Source organism: Pteronotus mesoamericanus, unplaced genomic scaffold (genome assembly GCF_021234165.1).
Source record: "Pteronotus mesoamericanus isolate MK-2021 breed Mesoamerican mustached bat unplaced genomic scaffold, CSHL_Meso_final scaffold_54, whole genome shotgun sequence".
Lineage (NCBI taxonomy): Eukaryota > Metazoa > Chordata > Mammalia > Chiroptera > Mormoopidae > Pteronotus > Pteronotus mesoamericanus.
Genome location: NW_026555321.1, coordinates 29,520,035 through 29,545,617, shown reverse-complemented (window position 1 = coordinate 29,545,617; position 25,583 = coordinate 29,520,035). Strand labels below are relative to the sequence as shown.

General features: G+C 46.3%; 1 protein-coding gene across 1 annotated transcript in view; it reads left to right on the top strand.

Moving 5' to 3' along the window:
• IFT122 (intraflagellar transport 122) overlaps window positions 1-25,583 on the top strand; it is a 76,152-nt gene that overhangs the window by 38,466 nt on the left and 12,103 nt on the right. The window contains exons 13-21 of the mRNA XM_054595683.1: window positions 326-463; window positions 1,772-1,936; window positions 4,038-4,235; window positions 8,694-8,834; window positions 12,375-12,428; window positions 15,083-15,244; window positions 19,350-19,516; window positions 22,473-22,644; window positions 24,264-24,366. Coding sequence (XP_054451658.1) covers window positions 326-463; window positions 1,772-1,936; window positions 4,038-4,235; window positions 8,694-8,834; window positions 12,375-12,428; window positions 15,083-15,244; window positions 19,350-19,516; window positions 22,473-22,644; window positions 24,264-24,366 — 1,300 coding nt within the window. The remainder of the gene's footprint in view (window positions 1-325; window positions 464-1,771; window positions 1,937-4,037; window positions 4,236-8,693; window positions 8,835-12,374; window positions 12,429-15,082; window positions 15,245-19,349; window positions 19,517-22,472; window positions 22,645-24,263; window positions 24,367-25,583) is intronic.

Sequence of the window (25,583 nt, the reverse complement as noted above, 5' to 3'; positions counted from 1 at the left end):
AAATCACTGAATACAAAATACTATTACAATCTCTCTTAAAGTCTAGAACTTCAAGCAGTTTAGTGGGGGCCCCTGGTTATGGGATAGAAGTGGCAAACAGGTGTGCTTTTGGCCCCATAGAGGTCTGCACAGAAGATCTGAGGCTGTGCTAGCCTCCATGGGAAGACTTTCATGAAGGATTAACAATACCAGTTATGCGGATTAGGTCAGATAGATCCTGAATGAGACGTGTTTTTCATCACTCAGAGGCAGGAAGACCTCCTTGGGAGGGCTGGGGAACCCCTCCTTTGTTGAATATCCATGCAAAGGTGGGTTTGCTTTCTAGGAGAAAAGACTACAGTGCCTGTCCTTCAGTGGAGTGAAGGAGCGGGAGTGGCAGATGGAGTCTCTCATTCGCTACATCAAGGTGATTGGCGGCCCTCCAGGAAGGGAAGGTCTGTTAGTGGGCCTGAAGAATGGACAGGTGAGTGCTCTTTCATGTCTCCCATCAGGCTGATTATATGCATGCGGATGCAGGCAACCCATCAAGTTATGACCCTGAGATATGTTTTCAGGGAGGGGAAAGGCTTCTTCCCCTCATGGGCACAATAGAGCTTCCTTTTATGAGGATGGCCTCAGGCTAAAGCTGACGTGGCCCTCAGACTCACAGCGTGCCCCATTCTGGCAGAGTTGGCACTGTGGCCTCTGGATCACATTGTTGAGTAGATTAGTGGGCTAAAAGTCACCAGAAAGTGGGAGATTTGTTAGAGGTGCAGTTTCTGTGGCTTGCTGGAGAGGGAGGCAGAGATCATTTCTTAGGTCAGATTCCTACTAGGGCAGTGAATGGATTAAGCATGTTCCAGCTTGTGTCCTAGAGGGTGCTCGTCTGCAGGCTATTCCTAGATGTTATAAGAAAAATGGGCCATCTGCTCAAATAGATGTGGAAAATCTATGTTACACAAAGTTGAAGTTTTCTGTGTGTGTTCTTTGCTCAAAATAAGAAAAGTTTTAAGTGGGCTACATGGAAATTTGAAAGTGACAATGTAACTGCTTTAGCCTAAGAGCCAAGCTGTCTAGCAGATGGCTTGTGGCAGAGGTTTGTCAGGCTTTTCCTGGGGATGGAAGTCATGGAGTATGAGTTAGCAGGAACCATATAATAGCAATACCAAAGGAGAGGAAAGCCTGCTGCTTTGTCACGTTCGGCTGTCACTTCCAGTGTGAGGTCTGAGAGCATGGACTTTGGGGGCAGGTTGACATGGGGTCATGTTTGTACTTCGCTACTCACTAGCTGTGTGACCCTGCGCAGGTCACTTCACCTCTTTGTGGCTCAGGTTTTACAAATGAGGATAATGTTTTACAAGACTATCAAAAACAATAACTGATTGCTTTCACCGTCATCATCACCATCATTATTTTGCTGTGGTTACACCATATGTCTTATCAGTGTTTACAGGAGCCTCTTCCCGTGTTAGTGACTCAGATCTCTGCTAGATGATGTTTACTACCCCTGCAATTGGATAATGTGGTTAACAAATCCCCATTCAAGCAGACTTTCAAGTGAGTTTGTCATGTCTTGGGGCTGACGTGTCATTACTTTGGTAACCTCCGATGAACTACACTCTAGGATAAGCCCTGGCCCCTTTCTTTTAAGGAGTCCTTTTCTCTGTACAGAGCCTCTTGTGAAGTTAGTGGGAGTTGTTTTTGTAGAACACATGGAATTCCAACAGCCTGGCAGTGCTCCACAGTCTTGTTGCCATGGTGACTCACACTTTTTTCTCTGAAATTTTGCCAGATTCTGAAGATCTTTGTGGACAATCTCTTTGCCATCGTCCTGCTAAAGCAGGCCACAGCCGTGCGCTGCTTGGACATGAGTGCCTCTCGAAACAAACTGGCTGTGGTGGATGAAAATGACACATGCCTGGTCTATGACATCCACACCAAGGAGTTGCTTTTTCAGGTGAAGTCCCAGGGACTGCCCAGGACATGGTCCTTTGACTAGAGATCCTCCTATAGCTTCCCAGTTCTTACACAGGTGCTTATGCTCTGGCTCCCAGGTAGGTCTCTGGGAGGAGCAGGAAGATATGCAGAGTCTAAGACACAGCCCACCCCTCCCATACACAAGCTGCAGGAGCTGAGCAAGTCTCTTTGAACTTTGGTTTCCTTGCAAGTAAGATGGGCAAGTAACATCTTTCTTACAAGGTTACTGAGAGCAGTAAATGAATAATAATCTAAATGGAACATGTTGTAGGATCACAGTGCATGGGTTAATGTGATGATGATTTTTTTGAAAAAGTCTGCATCTCAGGAGGCTGCCTGCATCTATGAGTGACCTAAGACACAGTAAGGAAACAGTACCAGTTTTATCATCTGAAAGGCATGGGGGAAGCCCTCGCTTCTGTTGATTTCACAAGGATGCTACAAGAGCCAGCAAAATGTGAACTGTTTTGGACATAAGGATTGTTTACACATCATTTGGTCCTGTGGCTAGAGGGAGTATGTCACTGGAGGAGAGAGCGCAAAGTCTCAAGTCCAGTGCCTTGTGGGCTTTCTGCTGGACTTAGAGCTCCTCTTTACCTCTTTAGGCTTTGTAGGTGGTCAGAAGCTGATTGCCTGAAGTGAGTTCCCCCAAAGCTAAAACCTTCTCTGATTGGCTTCCTCAACCACTAAAGGTTTCCTAATATAATGGGCAGACTGAGGACCCCTTATCCGGGCTCTTCCTTGTCCTCAGTGGCAGAATTAGCAGGGTGGAGACATGCTGGAGTGGGGAGCTGCCTCAGTCGCTTGGAAGAAGCTACCTGGCCACCACTAGCCGCAGGTAACTGCCAGTTGAAAATAACTCACTCCCAAAAGAGGGGAGGCAGAGTGGTTTAGGGGAAAGAAAGAGCATAGGCTTTGCCTTCAGACAGACCTGGGTTCTAGCACTGCCTTCATCATTTACTGTGTGATCTCAAGCAAGTTTGTGAACTTGTCTGAGTCTCAGTTTTTCCTTACCTCTAAAATGGAACGAGTAATTTCCCTATCACAGAATTGCTACATGACTAAACATAATACCATAGTGCCTAGCACAGGGTCTGGCACAACATAGGGCCTTCATTGTTACTTCTTCCTTCCCAGCTTCAATACCACCCCATCTACGTAGGTTAACAGCCCTCAGTTGTGAATCTGTGTCTAGCCTAGAACCATATAGGAGTGGAAGGGCGTGTGTCCTTTCCTGTTTCCACTGAGGGTTCTGTAGTAGGCTGGGGAAGGTAATTCTCAGCCCTGCCAGGGGTCATAACCATTCCCAGCTACCTTTTTCTCTCCCTTGTTCCTGCCTCCTGCAAGTGCAAACAGCTATGTTGTTTTTTTGCTCATTATAAAATAATCAGTGCTCATCATAAAAGATTTAGACATTATGAAAGATTCTAGGCAGAAAGATATGAATATCTGCTGGTCCCTGGGTCTCTAGAGCTGAGCAGAAAACTTTGAGAGGAGGTAGGGGAAGGAGATACCTCCCAGAGTGATTGTATTTTTACAGTGTGCAGCCTATAAATGTAGAGACAATGTATTATTTTTTAATTTTAAAAATAGCCCACCTTTTTTTCTATTATTAAAAAAATAGGTGTTCGTGACCAAAAGAAAATTTCAGTCAAAGAAAAAAACAAAATATAAAGTATCCACAATTCTACCCACTGAAAGACAATCACTATTAATTCTTTGGACTATATCCCTTTAAACCTTCTTCCACGCATAGCTGTGTGTACTCATTCCTTAACAGAAGTAGAATCCACTTTACTGATTTTCTCACTTATTATTTATAATATTTGGGGATAATAATTTTTATTCAAAAGTAATGCTTGCTAATTCAAAAATTCCAGCATACAAAAGTGCATAGACTTGCTTGCCTCTATACTGCTATCCATTTCTTCAGATCCCCTTTTCTTCCCTTTCCCTCTATCCCACTGTTAGCAATTTAATGTGATTCAGGCTTTAAAAAGAGAACTTGACGGAATGTAGGAAGGAATGGTGCCAAAGCCCAAGGTGGCAGTCACAGGATCCTTGCTATCCCTGTCCCTCAGGAACCGAATGCCAACAGTGTGGCTTGGAATACCCAGTGTGAAGATATGCTCTGCTTCTCGGGAGGAGGCTACCTCAACATCAAAGCGAGCACTTTCCCTGTGCACCAGCAGAAGCTGCAGGGCTTTGTGGTCGGCTACAATGGCTCCAAGATCTTCTGCCTCCATGTCTTCTCCATGTCAGCTGTGGAGGTGCCACAGGTAACTCAGGGTGCCTGTCAGCTCTCAGTAATGGTAGGGCAGGCAAGGTCAGGAAAGCCAGGCCCCTCACTGGTGCTTTGGGGAGGGAGAGGTGAGGGGAGAGAGAAGAGAGACAAGAACGGCAGCTGTGATGTCATGGAACCTGAAATCTTGTCTCCACCCAATGTAATCTGCGTGTCTTTGGGCAAATAGCTTAACATCATTGAGCTTCCATTTCTTTCTGATCCCCCCTTCCTGGTAGGGATGGGGAGAGGTGTGCAGGGTTGTCTGTCAGCAGATGGAGTTGTGTTTCACTAAGAGCCGTGCTTGGGGCAGAGTGGAGCAAGCCAGCAAAGCTGAGAGTCTAGCAGGGTATAGGTACAGGCATATGAAGGGGGTGGTATGTATGAGAGAAAGAGAATATGCATGGAATGAGGTGTGGGGGCTGAAGTCTGTGACCCAAAAAGGGAGCATGGGACTATCTGCAAAAGTGTTTCAAAGTAGGAGGAGGCCAGAATAGAAACGGGAGGCTAGAATGTGAGTCATGCCCACTGTAGAATTGTCATAAAATAGCGGTAAGACCAAGGAAAGAGTAGCCCTCAGAATCCCATCCTCAAAAGGGAATCACTCTTAAATATTTTGGAAAATGTCTACCCAGACCTTTTCTATATGTATATGTAATGTATGCATAATATATAATTAGGAGTATATGATGGTATATAAATTTTTAAACAAAAGTGCAGTTGTACTATAAATATTGTTGTGTGGCTTTTATCTGTAAGTATTGCTCCTATAGATGAAACCCCAGATATACTGTGCTTACTTTACCGAATGTGGACTATAAGTAAAAGAGATTTTTTAATCACCTTCCTTTATCTGCATTTTCTGATTTAACCTAACATTTACATATTGCACACCCCATTACTTTATATGAATTGTTGGTGATCTGGCTTTTTCACTTTACATCTACTGGAAACATGACTCCATTTCAATCAATGTCCTTCTCTAGCAGTTTTAAATCCTAAAATAATTATATCATACAGAGATCCTTTATACAACTTTGCACTGGTAGCAATTTTGCAGTACTGCAGTACAAATGTATCACCTATAGGATGCTTTATTTACCACTGACAACCTGTGAGATCTCTGGTGTTGGGTTAACCTTTTATTATAACCACGCCGTCCTCCCTGCTACCTTGCCTCCTCTCCTATTGATTTTAGTGATCACTTTTTGTCCTACTTTGTGGGTCTTCCACACTTATTCAACCCAGTACCTATTGTTCGACATTTGTGCTGTTTGCAGCTTTTTGCTGGTGTAGATAGTGAGCATCTTTCTAGCTAAGTCTTTGCACCTATCCCATCTTAGCTCCTTGGTATAAATTCCTAGATGTCAAATTGCTGGATCAAGGGCTTTTTAGGCTACTTTTGAAAGATTTTTAGACATGTTTCCAGATTGCCTTTCAGCTAGGCTCCATCAATCTACGTTTCCTCCACACCGCTCGCCTTCACTCACTTTCCCTGGCGTGGCTTCTTGTAAAGAGTGGGACTGGAGTTCATTTCTTCCTCTCAGCTAATGATACCATTGTTACTCATTGCTGCAGGAATTATTAGTGCCTCACACAGAGCAGTTATTCAATAAATGTTAGTGGAATTTAGACCCAAGAAAAAGGAAAGAGAAAAAAAGAAAACTAGAGAAAAAAGGGAGAGAGGTGAATGGAAGTGACGGCAGGAGAGGCAGGAACACGCCTGTAGACTGTTTCCTTGCGCTCCTCATCTGCTCCCCATCTCAAATCCATGCACCACATCCATCAGAAACGCAGTCTTCCTCAATCATGCCAAATGTGCTATGCTGATTGAAAGTTTTTTTTCTCCCAAGACTGCCATCCTGACCTCAAGATAAATGCAATTTGCTGCTCCCTGACTTTGGTTGGCCAAGAGGAGCTGAAGGGGGCGGCCTGGGGCTTCCTCTACCAAGCTCTTAAGATTCAAATGTGAGAGTTCCCCAAACCCACCCCACCCCCAGCCCCCTGTGGCTGCACCAAGGCTATCCTGCTGATGCAGCAGGTCAGAACTGCCAAGGGTTAGGAAAGGAAGCCTGAAAACAAAGGCTATTTATCTGTCGCCTCTGCCTCCAGCTATCCTGTGGTTTAGGACTAGGGAGGAGGGAGAAAGAATCAGACCCACTCTGGGGATTTCTGGTTTCCTTTCGAAATTTACATCATCTTGTGCAAGAAACAGTTTGTCAGGGCTGCCAAGTAGGGCGGCAAGCCCTAGTTGGGCTTCTCAGGGCGGGTGGTGACTTCATGTTTGGAATGCAATAGCAAGATGAAGTAGAGCTCAGAGGGCATTTGTTCAGTTAGGGTATTTTTAAAACTCCCACTCTCAGATTGTGCCTCCCAGGCAATTCCAAATGTTAACCATTTATCGAATGCTTGATTTTGATGGGCCTGAGTCCCTGTCCCACCCTCATGGGGCATTCAGAGTGGTGAGAAGTTACACAGTTTAGGGAAAGGAGTACTGCTTTCTGACTCTTCCGCCTAAACCAGCTGTGACCTTGAACAGCTCCGTTCACTCTTTGGGGCCTCACTTCTTTTCTGTGCAGTGATGTTAAGTATAACCATCTTTCATGTTTTGTCCGGCCCAATTCCTATCATCATCATCATCATCATCATCATCATCATCATCATCATTAACAGTCTTAAAATATCAAACACTACAGAACAGAACTAAATTGGAACAGAAGGTACTCACTAAAGGAGTTTAGAAAAAAGCTCATTGTGCATGGGAAGTCTGAGAAAGCTTCCAGGTGGTGATCTTGATCTGAGCCCTGGAAGGCCTGGAAAGGCTGAGAGGAGCAGCGAGCGTGTTTCAGAGGGAAAGTTGAGGTGGGAACAAATTTGGAGAATTTGGGAGATGGGGAGGAGCAGGTGCTGAGAAAATACTGTGGATGTAATGAGTATGCTCATTGTTTGCCCAGCATATTATCAATTTTCAAAGCATTTCTTTTGTTTGCCCATGGTAGCCTGTGAGCTGGGCAGGGCATCTGAACAGAAGTTAATTTACTCCAAAATTCACACAGCGAAGATGTGGTTGAGCCAGACCTGGATTCTAGCTCAGCTGCTCCCACGTCCATCCCCTGTTGCCACCTGAAGGGAGGGAAGGTGAGTGGGCTGGCACGGTAGGAAAGATGGGTACTCAGAAGCAGGCACATCTTGCTGTCAGAGGGTAAAAAGGCTTAAAAAGGAAAAAAAAACTTTCCTTCAACTCTAAAGCTAAAAAATGGGGCAGGAAATTTCAAAGATTAAGGCCCCAAATGGAGAAAACAGCACTTCTAGCTCCACATTTGGGAACCATTAGCACAGAGGTACTGGTTGATTTATCTCCACTGCCTAGGAATCCAGGAGAGATGTAGTTCCCTTCAGCACTGGGAACTGGCCTAAAAACAAGGGCAGGGCCTTTTGTTATGAAAGACATTTAGACCCAGCTCAGATTTGTTCTCATTCACACACACATATCCAAGAGGTCATCCCAGGCTCCAGCCCCAAGACCTTCCATGTGCCACTTATGTGCCCTCAGTACTAGTCAGTTGCCCTCCCTGAGTTTCAGTCTCCTGGGCTGTAATCAGGGAATGATAATACCTAAGACACAGGATTGTTGGGACAGCTCCAAAAGCACTGTGTAAACCTAAAATAGAGGTAATTAGGAACCATTCACAGGTATCACAGAAAGGCAGCCCATTTGGAAGGAGGGATGGTAGGAAGGTTTCCAACATCAGGGAACTAACAGAGGTGTGTCTAGAGCCTTCCTGGGTATCCTGGAGCAAATCATTTATCTTTCTGGGGGTAAGAAGTTTTCGCAGCCCTCTTTGTAAGAGGCCATTCCAGTCCTGTTCCTTACAGTAACATTGTTCATTCTTCCAGCAAATGTAGGTTGTGGGCCTGCTGAGAGAGGGAAGTACAACCTTACCGTTGCCCTCAGGTTGTGCCCATCCCTGAGAGGGCAGATAGGCTTGTAATTACAACACAACCAGAGATCTGGACAAAGGGCAGAGGAAGCTCAGACTCCTTTCTTTGAGGGATCAGTAAAGACTTTCCAGAAGAGGTGACATTTTAACGGGGCCTTGAATGCCAAATAGGTACTTTCCAGAGGGTGAGCGGGGGCAAAGGCATTCCAGATGAGGGTGACATCTGTGGTGAGGCAGGCCTGGAGGTGGGGAATGTCGGTGGTGGAGAGGAGGACGGGCAGGAGCTTTGTGCTGCTGAACAGGATGGTTTGGTTCTGGAAGGGGGTGGCAGAGTGGAAGGCAGGTACGGTGGGCTGGGGCGTGGCTGAGAAGGATACCGATAAACGGTCAAAGCATTGCTCTGCAGGCATTTGTAATTAAGTCAGTTGCACACATCTGGAGTCAGGCTTTGTATGAATCTGACTCTTTCCATTGCTCTGCAAACAGTCTTTTTTCCTTTTGATGAAATCCTGCAGTCTGCTCCCATGTACCAGTACCTGGATAAGAAAATGTTCAAGGAAGCCTACCAGATTGCTTGCTTGGGTGTGACAGACACTGATTGGCGCGAGCTGGCCATGGAAGCTTTAGAAGGATTAGAGTTTGAAACAGCAAAGAAGGTAAGCATCTAGTCAGCATGAGCTAGAATCTGGTCCTTGGAAGGGTCCTTTGAGGAGGCAGACGGGGGTCCAGGTGACATATAGAGAGGTAAATGCATACTGCAGTGGGCTATGGATTTAGACTGACCCGAGTTCAGCTCTCAGCTCAGCCACCACCTAACTATAAGCGGGAGCCTTTCTAAGGTTGCTCATTGGTAAAATTAGGGTGATGATGGTCTCCCATCCTCAAAAGTTAATAAGGACCTAATGTGATAATACCTATAAAGCTTGACACAGGAGAAACATCTAATAGATTTCTAGCTATCACTCTTATTAACTATCATTTATGAAAAGCACCAAGCTAAAAGCCTGGCACATAATAGGCACTCCATAAATGGTAGCTTTTGTTATTGGTATAAGCACTTATTGGTATTAGGTCATTTATTACACAATGCCCGTGTTTCTGGGCACTCTGCTACGTATGGTGGGAGAAATGTTCAAGCTCTCTGATTCTGACAGCAGTGTCACTCCCCACATACCTTCATGGTAGGATTCATGACCTTGATTCATGGTGTCATTTCCTGGCTCACTCTATTAAAATTACAGAAATGGCTGAAAAAATTTGATCCCTTTCCATGTATTATTTGAAAGAGCCTAGCTATGTTTCTGAGTTGGCTTTCCATCTGGAACCTGAGGTGTGGGGGAAAGGAATGACCTCTAGCCCTCTCCCCTACTTCTCCCTTCTGTCTTTATCTTCCTAGAGCCAATTAATCAGATTCTCATTTTGCCCACACAGCTGAGCTGTTAGGGAAGGAGTTGCAGAAGTCTGTGATGCCATCTCCATGTTAGGTCAGGGCTTCTCGGCATGAAAGTAGAGTGGACGGAGACTAGGCTAGGGTTCAGAAGCCTGCCTGAGACCAGCTGTGCCGTGTACAGGCTGGATGACCCTGGGCAAGCCACCTCAGTGGGGAGGGTGAAGACATTAACTGCTAAGCCTGCCTAACACAGTCTCATCAGGCTTAACCGTCACACTGTAAAAGGGATTCTAAAACTAGCGGTGGTTGTACAAATGCTAGCTGTTATTAAAACAAATACAATTATAATTATATAATAATTATCTATTTTACAGTTTTAGATCTACTGTGTCAGAAAAGTGGTAGTAGAGGAGGGCTGCAAGAACACGGAGGAGCCCTGTCTTGTGTGGCTCAGTGAATTGAGAGTTGGCCTGCGAACCAAAGGGTCATCTGCTTCGAATTCCAGTCAGGGCACATGCCTGGGTTGCAGGCCAGGTCCCCAGGAGGGGGTGAGGGAGAGGCAACCACACACTGATGTTTCTCTCCCTCACTTCCTCCCTCCTTTCCCCTCTAAAAAATAAATAAAATCTAAAAAAGAAGAAGAAGAAGAACACAGAAAAGAATACAGAAGAAACATTTCCATGGAGGGAACTTCCTTCTCATGCCCCAACCCAAAATGGTGGAAGGAATGAAGAATAAGAAAGGATTCCTAGAATATATTTTGTTTTTTTTTAGCCTGGAATGAAATCAGACAGCAGTGCCTTGCACAGTATTAAGTGCTCAGCAAATATTTGGATGAATGAAAACTAAACTAGAATGGCCTTCCATTTGTTCAATACCTGCGAGCAATTCTGTGTCACCCCAAATACTTCCTGAGAGTAGAAATTATTGTATTAAAGCCACAAGATTTTGACCATAGACTATAGCTTGATCCCTTTATCCAAATACCTAATCCCCAGCCTTTCTTTTCCTGCTTTGCCAAGTCTCGCAGGCACACGTGGAGGTGGGAAATGGTTCTCGGCTATCGACAGACTGCTGTCCCCACTAGATGGCAGAGGAGAGCTGTTTAGCACCCAGAACGCTGCCCTGAGTAGAACTGAAAAGCTGCTTCTTTCCCCCGACATTTCCCTCCTGAGGTCATTCACCAGCCTTGTGACTCTGACCACTGTGACCACTCTGAACAGGGCACCCCCGACTCTGCGGAATGTCAGGGCTGAAGGAAGTCAGAAACAGATCTCTCAGTGGTGGGGAAAGAGTAGGTCCAGGGCCCCCTAGCTGGAAAGAAAGCCAGGACTGAGACCTAGAAAGCTCCCTCTTTCCTACCTGCTACTCTGCCAGACTTCCCAGGTTTCTCTATCATGTGGCTTTAAGGAAGCCCAGACCTCAGAGATGGTTTATAATAGCTCAGGGAAGAATACAGGTATTCTTAGCTCTCCACACCTTTACTCATGTGATACCTGCTTCACCCTTTCAAAGAATTCCTCTTCAGGAATACCCATTTGCCAGGTTCCCACTCTGGTGCTTTACCTAATCCTACCTCCGTTACTGCCTGTACTCGGACAGTGCATCTGTGTTTTCCTGGGCATCTAGTTCATACTTGCATAGCTCTTAGCTCAGGGAGATTTATTCATCTATTCAATCTGCCTGCCTCCCCTTTTAGAATATGAGCCCCTGAATTGGGGAGGGGGACAGGAGCCAAGTCATATTCATCTTTAGGTCCCCAGCCCGACAGGATGCCTGGCCCTGTGGGCTGAAAAGATGAAGTCACATTGTGGTCATCTGTGAGGCGCCAGAGGCTGTGTGACTTCCTCATTTCCACAAGTCTTTTTATGATGGAAGATGTCATGCAGCTATGTAGAGGCTGCAAGCAGCCAGGGTTGTTGTTCAGCATTTCATATTCTAAGACATGTCACGTCCTCTAGCTGTGTGTCAGCCCATTTCAAATGGGACAGTGTAAAGGAGCACAGTTGGGTACAAATGTTGACAGCAAAGCCACATGAAAATCAACCTGACATGGTGGGTTATGCTCCTCTAAATCCTTTGCAGAATCTGAAAGCAAAAGAGGCTTAGTTAATATCCGTTTGCATGACGATGGAAACTTCCAGCAGCCCATGGGTTAAAGTCTCTGGCTTTACTGTGAGTCCAAGGCAAGAGCTGCACTTTTAGGATTTACGCAAGAGTTTGCCTTCCAGGGACTTGGAGTGATTCATTCCCTACCTCCCCCTTCCCTCTAGAAACTATCTTTATTCCTTCTCAAATTTCCCCTCCTTTTCTCCCTTTATGATGGTACTGTGGGCTCTGGATGCCCTGTGTTTATGCACTGTTGGTAAGCATAGCTATCTCCTGTTTTCCATCCATGTCACCAAGATGTACGTGCAGTCTCTCCTCAGTCAGTACATCTTCCCCACTCCCGCTCAGATGCCACTGTTTCAGAGTGTCAGACTGGTTTGCTCTTCCGTTTTGCATAGAGATTCATCCTAAGCAAGCACCATCTCAGACTTCAGTATCATAGTTTTGTTTTACCTAATCCCAAAGTGATTGATGCAACCAGGGCTTCTTTGCTTTCTGTAGGGACTAATCCCAGGGATAAAACCAAGCCTCACTGGGTGGTATAACCCTCCTGAACACACAGTGATTAATCAGTGCTTGATAGTTTTCCCTCCTTACTGGCTCACTTTCTAAGGCTTGGCTTCCCACCCCCAACCAATCACCCACTTTTGAAGCCCAGAAGGCAGCTGATTTTATTCTTTTATTTCTTCCTCTGTAGGCCTTCACCAGAGTACAAGACCTGCGATATTTAGAGCTCATCAACAGCATTGAGGTAAAGATGAAGTGTTCTTTCTTCTCAAGAAAGCAGACTCGCTGTCAGTGGTTTACAAGCAGCTCTTCAAGCAGGCAAGAGCCTTGAGAACATGTGAACAGATTCCACTGGTGACTGGGTATCAGGGCCACAGCCTTGCCCTTGGGATACAGAATGCCATGTTGCGGGGAGACAGCACATGGGGGCACGGAGTAGCTGAGGGAGGTAGCTGGGTTCCTGATCTCTGAGCTTTGATGTCTCTGTCTTGCAGAGTTGCTGGGAGGATTAAATAGGTTCTTGGTAACTGGTTTTCATCCTTGCAGGGGTTGTTAGGAAGTTACCACCATCTAGGGCTTCAATAATGTGCCAATGTAGGAGGCATTTCCCAGATACACATGATCTACATCCCTCCCATGGCAGTAGGTACTAGGGAGGGAGGTCTGAACTGGGGGCCCAGAGAGCTCTATAGCCCTCCTTCTAGCCCATCATTCCTCGCTGAGAACACCAGCCTCATCAACCAAACGCAGAAAGGTCTAGGGTGGACTAAAGAGGCTGGTTCTACATGCACCGTTTGCTGGGTGATGATAGAACATATTCTTAATTCCTGTGTATCTTAGTGCAGTCTAACTGTCTGTAAAAAGGCATACATATTTTTTCTCCTGAACAGATTTATTGTGAGACTATGAGAATGTGAGATACATTTGAATTACCATATGGAAGTAGTGAGGAAATCAGCAAATGTCTTATTCTTTTGATTCATTTCAGTATAATAAGCACCTGTTGTGGGCTAAGCCTTGTGCTGAGCCCAGTGGGCAGAGCTGAGTGGAAGAGACCTGCAGGAGCTCCCAGCCTGCAAAGCCTAATAATTGTTGCCATTTGCTGAGTGCCTGCCCTGCCCCACTGCATGATCATGATTGATATGTATATGATTTTAAACATTCACAATGACTTAATGAGTCAGATACTGTTTTTATCGCTATTGGATAAATAAGGACACTAAGGCTAAGAAAGGCTAGGCTGTCTTCCCAAGGGACCACAGACGAAAACTTGGTTCAAATCCAAAACCAGTTCTATTTCCCAAGCTGTCTTTACTCTAGGCCATGTGACTCTCTAAGAAGTTGCTTCTGTTGCGCTTGCCTCCGCCACAAACACATCTACTTCCTCCGCCAGCACCATCATAAGCTGCATTGTGTTTTCTGTTGCTTACTTAACTGCATGGTGAAGAGTTTGTTCAGAGCCATCTATCCATAATGCCTAGTATCACCTAGGGTCAGCAGTAACATTTATGATTCATCTGGTCTGGATCTAGGGGTCTTTTTTCCAATGAGCCACACCTTTTTTTTTCTTTCTTTAAGTTTTTATTTATTTTTTTTTTAGAGGGGGGAAGGAAGGAGAGAAACATCAACGTGTGGTTGCCTCTCGCATGCCCCCAATCGGGGATCTGGCCCGCAACCCAGGCATTTGCCCTGACTGGGAATTGAACCAATAACCTTTTGTTTCACAGGCCACTGCTCAATCCTCAGCCACACCAGCCAGGGAGTAGCCTATTTCTTTATCTCACTGTAAGACTTTAATTCATTTCCTACAATTAGGAGTTAGTTTATTTGGCTGATTAGCCTAAACTGTGTAGTTTCTTTTTGTTTTTAAAAATTATTTCTGTCTGTGAGGAAGCATGTTGCCTCCAGCTGTTAAAACTTTCACCAGCTTGTCTGGGAGTTTGATTCAATGTCTCATCTTCTTCCACTGGGATATACTTGCTAGAAAACAAGCAAAAGGAAACTGCTGGGGATGAGAGATTGGGTGTTATTGAGTGTTTACAAATACTTGAGCTGTAGACTAATGAATGTTCCCTAACACAGAAGAAAGAAATGTGCCAATTGTTTCTATTCATCCTCAGCACTGGTACATGTTTATGTGTATGTGCACACATATGTATGTGCGAGTGTATGTGAGTGTGTACACACAAGTGCTTTGGGGACCATCATTGTTTCTGAAGGTGCATTATGTGGTACAAAGAACATCTCGAATCAGACAGACCGAGTCCAAATGCCAACTCTATACGACCTCAACCTGCTCTTCTTCTGAATCTCAGCTTCCCTCAGAGTGACACTTGGGTAGTACCACCCACCCTTGGGTCCGTGTGGGAAGTGTATACCTAGTGCCTAGTGAGTGCTCAGTATGTGGTATTGTTCATCTTCATTTTAGAGACAGGAGCATAGTAAGACTCAGTATATTATTTTGTTGGTCTCCTTCTGGGGAAGAAGCCCTAAACTTTCTACTTGTCTACCATCATCATGAGTCACAACTCAGCCAAACCAGGCCTGAGAGATCTTGGGAGCTTTGGGGCCACAAAGAGTGGGCAGTACACACTATCGTAAATATGCAGTTGTTTCCTTGGAAGAATGTACAAGAAAGCAGCCCGAAGGAATTTCCATTAAATAATAAAAGTTTGTATCCCTTTGATCTTCACTCATGGAGTGGGGAGGGAAATCTGCTTTTGTTGTCAGGCATTCCCAACAGAAACCAAGGTGAGAGACAGAGCAGCCTAGGAGCCAAGTGTAAGTTCCAGTAGGAAGGTCCAGGGGCTTAACTTGAAATAGCAACAACTAACCTTTGTAAAGGCTGCTTCCTGCCATGGCTGCAGAGGCCATTTCCTGTGCTTCTAATTTTTCCAGGAGAGGAAGAAGCGGGGAGAGACCAACAATGACTTGTTTCTGGCAGATGTGTTTTCCTACCAGGGGAAGTTCCACGAGGCCGCCAAACTGTACAAGCGGAGCGGGCAGGAGAAACTTGCGCTTGACATGTACACTGACCTCCGCATGTTTGAGTATGCCAAGGTAACCCCTCCACATCCAGGCCCAAGCTGCCACGTGGAACCCACCAGTGTTCTGACACTGCTCTGTTTGGGCTGTTTGGCCCCAAGAGGTGGTGCAGATAGAAAATAGCAGTGACCTCAGAAAGAGTGTGGGCAAACTGGTAAGCAAAGCAACCATCAATAGCCACTGGTTGAAGCTGACCTAAAACTGACCTTCTGGGGTGTCATCAAAGGGACAGAATATGACAGTTAAGACGTTTTTCAGTGACAGAGCTGGATGGACTGTGAGTCTGAATCAGCAGAGTCCCTTTGTTAAATGATCAGGGTTCAGGGCATCAGGGTTGTCTTCCACAAGTTTCCTCAAAATTTTATTAGAAGCCACCAAGAAGCAATGTCCTCAGGTGTGAATGGTTCTGCCATCCTCATACAGAACAGTGTGGTTCGCCCTAGCCAAGGTTTCCTAAGCTCATGCTGTCTGTCTGATACTGGCCTTTGTCTGATAGTGGCCTTCGCGCTGGACCTTGGAGAGAGTATGACAGAGCTACTGCCCTCTGATGCTAGCACAGTGAGCCTCCCTTCACCCAGGCTGGTGCGGCATTGATGCTGGAGATTTCCTCTTGCGTTTGGAGGGGCCCAGCAGGTGTGGATACAGGAGGGAGATCTTCCTGGAGCAGGCTCCCGATGGCTTGTGTGAGCATGAGCCCCAGTGAAGAGCTCAGACCACCAGAACACTTGCAGTTTAGCATAATGTAAGGTGAAAAGAGCCTTGGGCTCACTGAGCAACCAGGCACTTCCACGAAGGTGCCTTTGTTAACCTGCATTTCTCAGTAGTGTCAAGAGCTTCAGAATGTTATTAAGTGAGTCATCAGCCACAGCCAATTAGTGGCTATTAATGGCAATTACCTCGCTCACGAGTTCAAGATGGAAAATCCTCCCCATTTTTTTCTGCTCTTCTGTTCCTAAAGGTGGCTGCACTCTTTTATCATCCAGGATCTGTGAGTTCCTGGTGCCAAAGGTTATGTCTGGGTCACTGTGATGTGGCCCAGGAGTTTTTAGTCATCAATACCTGGACAAGCATCTGGTCCCCAGCCTGTCTCTTCAGCTTGGTGGTTCCTTCAGTCCATCCCTCATATCCAAGTGCTTCAGGTTCCCCCACTTTGACCTCTTCAACTTTTTTAACACCCCCATACTCCCACCACACGCACAGAGACACACATACACACGATTTAACACTGCATTCGTACTGAGAACACCTACATTAGTGTGTCTTTTTCTGTGGATAACAACATTTAAACCGAGGCCAAAATTGAATCCTAGGGGTAGAACTTAAGAGGGCTATGGATGTTCTTCAAGGCTTCTGAAACCTTTCAGCAGACAGCCGTGGTGCTGTCGACAGTGCCTCCTCACTTTGGCGTCCAAAGAGCCAGTGTGAGTCTTGGCCTTCCTATTGGTGACCTAGGGAAAGGCTCTTCACTTTACTAAGCCTCCATTTTCTTCTTGGGGGTGACATAGTTGCAGCTCTGCTTAGTTTTGAGAATTGCACAAAATGTATAAGAAGATCCTTTACTAAGGCCCGGCTATCGAAAGTTAGGAAAATGAGAGGAGCCAAGCCTGACCACAGAGTGGCTGTTCTGCAGACCTCTCCCTGGTCAGTCCAACTCCTGCTTCTACATTGAGGGCCCTCCTTACACTTTAGGTGGGCTTCATGCGCCCACAGTCTCCCACCCAGAAATGCAGCCTATTTATACACTCCATCTGGTCTGCTTCTCTATGAAGGTAAATACTCTGGGGGTTGTTTTGCTTGTAGTTTTTGATCACAATTCCAAGTAGGTTGGTTCTGTTTCAATCCCCTCCCCCCGAATAGTTTAAATTTGAGAAAGTGTGTACATACACATTATGTCGGGGGTGGGGAAGGATACAGTACTTATTAACAAGGCATGTTTTTGTTTATTTGAAAATTGCTTCCCAAGATTCAATCTGGTTTTCAGAAAATTTTTAAATTACATTCCCACGTACAAATAAATTATATGCTTTCCAGATAAGTGACATGTTTATATGGTGATAAAGGGAATTATAATGCTCTTAACTCTTATGTAGTATGTCCTTATCAAAATCACCAAGCATGAGAACACTGTTTAGTCTCATTCATCACTCAGCACAGCCTCTTTCTGTCCACTTCAGGGCAAAGTCTTTGCTATGGCCCCAGATAATGTGTAAATTAGCTTCGTGGACCAAAGAATCTTTGAAAACCCAGTTTGTTGAGCCTTGAAGGAACCATTTAGACTCAGCCTCAGTTAGCTCAGAGCTCCAGGGACTAGGCTGTTGGGCTAGAGGAGGTTCCTTCAAGCCTGTGAACTGTGTCCCTGGCTGGTCTCCATATTGACAACACAAATTTATGCTTGCTTTTGGCCTCTGACTCTTCTCACTATAGTCACCATGAGTCCACTGAGTACTCACTTTGAAGGCCATTTCTGTTCTCTTAGGATGCCTGTTTTCCCCAGCTGCTAACCTCATTTAACCAACCAGGTTAGCAGAATTTCCAATGCTTTGCATTGGCATAAAGAGTACACATTTCAGTAGATGCCAAGAGTAAAGACTGTGTCTGTAACGGCCCAAACTAGGCACCTTCAGGTATTTAGTGGCTGCTTTCCAAGCCCCTTCCCCTGTGTGAGCTCTAGAGGGACCAAAGGCCAGTGAGGTTGGCCTGTCTTTTATTGAATCCTCAGCATCAGGGTAAATGATGTTCTTTCCTTCCCTTAACGCAGTTGGTTGTCTTAGGCCAATCTAATATATTATTTTAGGGGCTACACAATTACCCTGAAAGCAAATGGGGAAAAAAAAGAGCACTAATTGTTCAAGTAGGTTTTTAGAATACATTGACTGTACTTTCTTGACAAATGAGTGCTAATCATGGGGAAAGGCGTGTTTTTTTTATACTTTGTGAGGTTGACACAACGCATTCTCTGCATGGTACATTATTCCTAAGACAAATTGCTTCTTACTAGTTATGCAGATCTGGGCTCTCAGAGCTCTCAATTTCCCTTTTTGAAAATCCCCACCTTTTAAAATGTCAGCACCAAAGCTGCCTCAATTATGGCAAACTCCCACGAATATATTTTGGGTAACTGTATCCTGAAAAGAGGTGATTTTCTGAGGTGGTTTCTCATGCTTCCTAGGGCCAACCCAGGGAAGTTGGGCATGGCCCTTTAGAGGCCCACTGTTGTAGTGGAAGGAACACAGTCCCTGAGGCTTGACCCCTGAGCCTACAGATCCACAGGCCTCTGTTCCTTCATGGGTTCTTTCCACACCCCTTCCCTCTGCCTCAGATCCCCCATAGCTTCCTGCTCTTCCCACTCCTGCAGAACTGATCTCCAGATACTGTGATATTATCCAATTGAGAAGTTATTAACCAAAAACATTTGTGCTACCTATCTGCCCTAGGCAAATACCTGGGGGCAAAGCCATTGGGACGATGCCCTAAGCTCAGGCCACAGAGCATCAATAGAACCAGAAAACAGATATGAATAGTAGTATTCCCAGTGTGATGGTGATGGGGAGGAGGGCACAAAGGGGCTCTTCTAGACTCTTTGTCTAAGTTTAGGGGAGTATGTGCTCAGCGTCACTCTGAGGCATGTGGTATCATCCCTCTTATCTGAGTAAAGATTGTAAGTCTGAATATTTGGAATTATGCAGCCAGGTCGCAGACTTGCTATATAGAAATAGTCATACGCACATCACACTCCAAGAGAGAGAGGCAGAGACAGAGAAGCCTGATCATAACCGTTCCATGCTGCCGAGTCTGTGCAGTGCTGCAAAGAGCCCGGAAAGTGCTGTTTAGCTAAAGAACAAATGTCCATTAGTGGGAAGGGCAGGAGATGTTGAGGGCCATAGTCCTTGACACTGTCCCAGTACCCCCCAGGAGCACCTGTGGGGTAGCCTGTGAGCACTCCTCCCTGACACCTGGGACTGTCCCCCAGTCAGCTATGTAGGGATGGGCTCACACTCGCATCCTGATCGCCTGTTTCAGCCAAACAGGCCCTTCCTCGCTTTAGCTTTCAGCAGCCTGATGTAATGCTGGCAGCAGGAAGTTCTAATTCGGAGTGTTTTTGTTTGTTGTGCTTCCTCAGGATTTCCTTGGATCTGGAGACCCCAAAGAAACAAAGATGCTAATCACCAAACAGGCTGACTGGGCTAGAAATATCAACGAGCCCAAAGCTGCTGTGGAAATGTACATCTCAGCCGGAGAGCACGTCAAGGCCATAGAGATCAGCGGCGACCATGGCTGGGTTGACACGTAGGTTTTCAGTCCCTGCCCCAGGAAGCATTTGGCAGCATGTCGTGTCTTGTCAGCTCTTGGTTTTGACTGACAAGGGAAAAAATAGCGTTTCTCTAACAATTCAATTTGAATGTAATACTGACTAGGTTTTTGAGAACCAGAGATTGGATGAGGTGTTTGCTGCCTTTGAGGAGCTTTGTGAATCTCTGGGGGAAAAGGGTGGAAGGGAGTGAGGAGGGGGAGACACCCAGGCATTGGAGCCGCCATTCCCTGAGCCTTCCCTACGAGCCAGGCACTGTGTAGACATTTGGTTCTCCCCCTACACCCTAATGTGGTTGTTTCTGTGCCTATCTTCCAAATGAGGAGACCAAGGCTTAAGGACCAAGGAATCACATAAGGCCAAATAGCTGGGAAATTATGGAGCTGAGCTTCAAACTGATCTGATCCACTTCGATGCCTATAAGACCTATAGTGAATGGTAGGACCTGAAAAAGAGCAAGAAAATTTGCCAGCATATCAGGGAAGGAAACATGAATTCTCACAGGAGGAACCATGAATGTCTTCTCCTAGTAGTCAGTCTTTGCATGAAGAGCCTTGACAAATTTCAAGAGGCAGAGGTGGTAAGAAGGGACAGGACATGCACACCAGAAGAACAGCACAAACCGAGTGAGTTGACTGTGGCTGTAATAAAAGGTGGAGAAAGGGGAGGGTAAAAAAACACCCGGCTCTGGGCAGGAGACTCTGGGCTGGCCACACTGGGAGGGCCTCGGGTGCCAGACGGAGGCTTTTGTATTTCTAAAGTTCAATTAAAAAAAATTATTTTATTTGTTGATTTTTAGAGAGAGGAAGGGAAGGAGAAGGAGGTGGGAGAAAGAGGGGGAGAGAAACATCGATGTGCAAGAGATACATTGATCAGTTGCCTCTTACATGTCCCCAACTGGGGATTTGGCCTGCAATCCAGGCATGTGTCCTGACTGGGGATCAAACCAGCAACACTTCAGTTCACAGGCCATCACTCTATCTACATGCTGCCACATCAGCCAGGGCCAGACTGAGGCATTTAGATTTGTCAGCAGGTAGTGAGGACCCCAGTCAGACTGTGCTGTCGGAAGCCTCCTCAGGTAGTCAGTGTAGAATGGAGGGAAAACTAGAGAAAGCAAGACCAGATAAGTAGTCACTGCAGTAGACTAAGGAGAAATATGGTGGCTGAGGGAATGGATAAAAGGTGTGGAAAAGGCAGAACTGACAGTACCCAACTAAACTGGGGTGTCAGGTTGCGGCCGGGCAAGGGTATTGCAGAGGCTGATTCCGAGATCTGGGACTGGTGGTCAGTATTGCCACTCGCCAAGGTAGAGAAAAAAAGAGGAAGAGGCTTGGGTGGGGCTGCTGGAGAGGGCATGGATTCAGTCTTGGGTCCCTTAGAGCATCAGACCTACAGGGGAAGGTCAGAGGAAGTATGCTTCATGCTCATACATGTGCATGTGTGTGCATACATGTATAAAAATGTGTGCACACTGCCACAGCTGTTAAAGTAGAGCAGGTGAGGCAGCAGCTTCTGAGGTCAGCTCAGTCTGAGCTCTAAAGGCTGTTGGTTGTTCTGGAAGCCACACTGTGGTCCACAGGTTGTGGTGGCCCAGATAGGACCTGGGCAGGGTGAGAGGCTGGTTAATGACTAAGCCATCCCTATGAACCCCACTATGTGTCCGAGAATAAAGTTTCTTGAAAAAAGAGGCACAGATTTCCCCCCTAAATTATTCTTTCCACAAAAAGGATGGCACAGGAGAGAGCCAGGCAGATTTAAGTCCCTCTCCCCTCTAGTTTTTCATGTCTCTTTTGCAACTGATATGTATCGTGGTTACCATGAGGAGACTTAAATTAGTCCAGGAAAGAGACATTCAGCATATTCTACCCTTTTCCAGGTGTGGTTGTAAAAGGTGCGCCTCTTCCAGGGACATTTGGTTCGATGGTTGGTGCTGGGGAGCTCTAACGGTTTGCCTATGCCACCTTTCCCAAAAAATGTGTTGCTTCTCTGCTAAGAAGTATTATTTTTAGATTCCATTATTATTCTAAGTACAGATTGACAGGCCTCCCTGAGCTTGCCTGTCTATGAGACAAGCATCTGTTACAGCTGCTTCCCCTTCCCTTCTCACAAAGAGCAAGCTGAGAGGGGGACCCCCTCCCCTGGGGAAAGCTGGTTTTACCCCAAATCCTGGCCTGACCAGGAGGAACAAGCATGTTCCATTAGCTCCTGTATCCCCGCAAGCAGTGGGGGAGCTAGTCACCACTGGGAAGAAGTGGTGAGCCAGTGGTCCCTGCGGCCCCTTGCTCATGGTGAGCACCTTGGGTAGGAAGAGAGGCACAGTCAGGATTCCTGCAGGCTTTTTTTCCAGAGCTCAGAGCAGGCCCCACATAAGCCTCTTCCTCTAGAGATCCTGTCACTGAAAAACGCTCACACCTCTGCTTCTGCTTTCCCATGAGAATTCCCAAAACAGTGGTGGGAAGATCCCTCTGCCTCTTCCCGGCTGCAGAGTCTTGGGCGGATTGCTTCACCTTCCACCCTAGCCCTTAGTCTTCTCATCTGTAAAATGGGAATAATGGTACTACCTCTTACGGTGGTGGAGATTCAATGAGATCACATATGTGAAAGCTCATGGCATTGTCCTTGGTACGGTAGGTGATCAGTAGATGCTGGTTTCTCTCCCCCAGCTACATAAAGGGAGGCAGGGAGTGGGGGGGGTGTCCCTTCATAGGCAACCTCTCCCCATCACTGGACACTGTTTCTGGAGTATGTATTCACTCATTTAATAATTCCCTGCAAGCATCAGGGGCCATGGCACTACTCTGAGCACTGTGGGCATCAACATGAATTGATTTAGAGCCTGCTCTCGAGAAGACCCAAAAGCCCACACCAGTTCCTTCCATCAGGCTGCTTTCACAGGAGTCCATCCCCTCCCTGCGCCACTTGCCTCTTCAGGTTAATTGACATTGCCCGTAAGCTGGACAAGGCTGAGCGGGAGCCGCTGCTGCTGTGTGCTCACTACTTCAAGAAGCTGGATAACCCGGGCTATGCTGCTGAGACCTACCTGAAGATTGGTGACCTGAAGTCCTTGGTTCAGCTGCATGTGGAGACCCAGCGCTGGGATGAGGTGAGGGTGGAGCACACTTCATGGGTTAGGGAGTCCTGTCTGAGCCCTGGGCCTCAGGGGCTTTTTGGGGCTTAGATGGAGAGCAGCTGCCTTCATTGTGACAACGAACATTAGCCTGGAAGTCAGGAGGGCTAACCTTGAATTTTCCAAGCCATTGTATTTTGGAGGGCCTTTTGACACTAGCTTTCCATTTGTTCGCTCATTCATTTATTCAGAGCATCTTTAGGGACTGTTGGCCCTGTGCCTGCCCTGTGATAGAGACCGGGAATGTGAGAGTTGGTGCAATAACCTCTATTTCCTCCTGTTGGTCTGAGCTGCTTCTGACCAGCAGCACAGGCTGACACATGTCTGACATGGAGACACACCTGTGTGACATTTAAAACCTGCTGGGTGGCCCTGGCCAGGTGGCTTACTAGTTGGTTGGAGCGTTGTCCCACACACCAAAAGGTTGCAGGTTTGATCCCAGGTTGGGACACATAGGAGGCCACGGATTACATCAGTGTTTCTCTCTTCCACTCTCTCTAACCTCCACTCTCTCTCCTTGGGTGAGTTTTAAAAAATAAAATAATAAAACCTTCTGGGTGGCAGAGGTCGCCCATATTTTCTAGGTACAAGCTGCTAGAGCTGTTTCAAAGGTCACTTGTAGACCTAGGCTCTTCTTGCATGAAGGGCAGGTGAGAAGAATTAGCCAGGCCGCAAGAAAGATGACTGCGGTGAGGAAGCAGAAGCAGCAATGGGCTGCCTGACCTGTGGCTTGAAGTCATCCCTCCAGCTCACTGGCTACCTGTGCCCTGGATTGAAATTCATCCCCAAGAGGATTCGGAGCTGTGCCCTAGGCCCTTCCTCTACAGCCCGCCCCCCCGCCCACTGTGGTCTAGTTTACAGAGCCAGAGTGTAGGCCTTTTCTGCGTATGAGTTGTCTGACTTCTGCTGCCCTTTGAGTGGCTCCATTTGGTGAGGTGACATGGTTGCTGATGAGGAAAAGTGGAGCCAGGGACAGAGGTAATAATGGATTCTCAAGATAAATTTATCAGGAGATTTCTCAAGCAACATAAATTAGTACATTTTGGAACTACTCAGTCATGGCTGTGTATCAGGGCAAACTTTCTCCCTGTTGCCACACACTGTCCCCCATGACTCATTTCCGATTCTCTTGGCCTGACAGGTGGTTCTAGGACTTAGATAAAGCAGTCACTGGGTCCCATACAGCATCAATCCACCATCATCTTTGACAGCTAATACACAGTATGATGATAATGTCAATTCTGTTTCCTTAGGTGTCGCCTGCAATTAAAAGAAATCTGTTTGCAGCGCTACTGCTACAGGAACCCACGCAAACCCTCAAAATAAAATGTTTCCGATTTTGTGCTGCTTCTGTGGTCCAAAAACAGACTGTTGTTATTGAATCCAGTCGCTTGCATATTGCTGTTAATTGCCTTTTGTTTTCAAAGAGCTGATTTGTTTTTGCGTTTTGGGGGGTAGTGGGGGGGAGACACTCTCTCCATCTGAGTTGTGAGGCTGGCAAAATATGACATCCCTGATGGATTCAGCCAAATGTCATGTTTTTGTGGGGGCTGCAGGGGCTGCTTTATTACAAATGCATTTGTTCCTTCCTCCAGGCCTTTGCTCTGGGTGAGAAGCATCCTGAGTTTAAAGATGACATCTACATGCCCTACGCCCAGTGGCTAGCAGAGAATGATTGTTTTGAGGAAGCCCAAAAAGGTAGGCCACACAGACTGGCACTTGCAGAAGGAGTAGGAGAAGGCACTGCCCACGCACATTTCAGAAAGGTGTCAAGCCCCTCCCATCGTAGCCTCCAAGATAAATGGCTTTATCTCGGCATGTGATGTGTTCAGTGGTGAGAGACTAGGGAGCAGTGGAAAGAACATGGGCTTTGGAGTCAGACACTCCTTGGTCCATACACTCACCTGCCTCAGGACCTTAGGCAGGCCCCATCCCCTCTCTGAGCAAGCACTCCAACCATGCACTCAAATGTATCTTCTCACTGAATCCTCACAGCAGCCAACAGCCCTATGATGTAGGTGCCATGTTGTAAATGAGAAAACTTAGGTTGGAAGTGGTAAATGGATTTGCCTAAAGTCTCACAACAAGGAAATGGCAAAGGGAATTTGAGTCAGGTTGGGGTGAGGACAAAATGAGAGGGCTCCCACATTGTCCAACATGTTCTCACCTGCCACTTTCCTCTACCATGAAGAGAAGCTTGGTTTCTCTTTCTGGCTCAGATAAATGGAGTATTCTCTACTCCTTGGCATTTCCACTGGTAAAGTGGGCCCCACGCTAGGTATGGCAGTATCTGAAATACTAGTGAAAGGGAGTATATAACTTTAACTGGTAATAATAGTTTTAAAATATGACTATCTTCTGTGTCAGGCACTGTCTGGGCACTTAACTACATAACCTTGTATCTTGGCAGCAGCTCTGCCGAGACACCGAGGCTAGCTGTCCCCTGCAAAATCACAAAGCCAGAGAGTGACAAAGCCCAAACTGGACCAGGATTTGCCTGGCTGGGGAATCTGAACTTGATTCTTCTGCTAGGTTTTGCTGCCTCTTTAGGAAGTCTTCTCACTGAAGTCGGGTGTGTCATATTCCGTAGCATCCCATTTACACGTCTATGTGGTTGCCACCTCCGGACACGTTTTGGAACAAATGTCTCCCTGTTGGAGCTCCTCAGCTTAAAGTCCCCTTTGAAAGACAGCGTGTTCTCTCCTGTTTCAGCATTTCCAGAGAACCCAGTTGTTAAAGTATCTGCATGTTTGGGCAAAACATATCAACCTATCCATCTGTCTATGTCTGCCCTTCCAAGAATCTATCGCCATAGTAACTTGGTACTCAGATGAGAGATTGGAGATGATAATGGAACAGAGGCCAGAGCTTTACCTTCTCTAAAGCTGAGGATTTGGACCATTTGAGTGCCCACA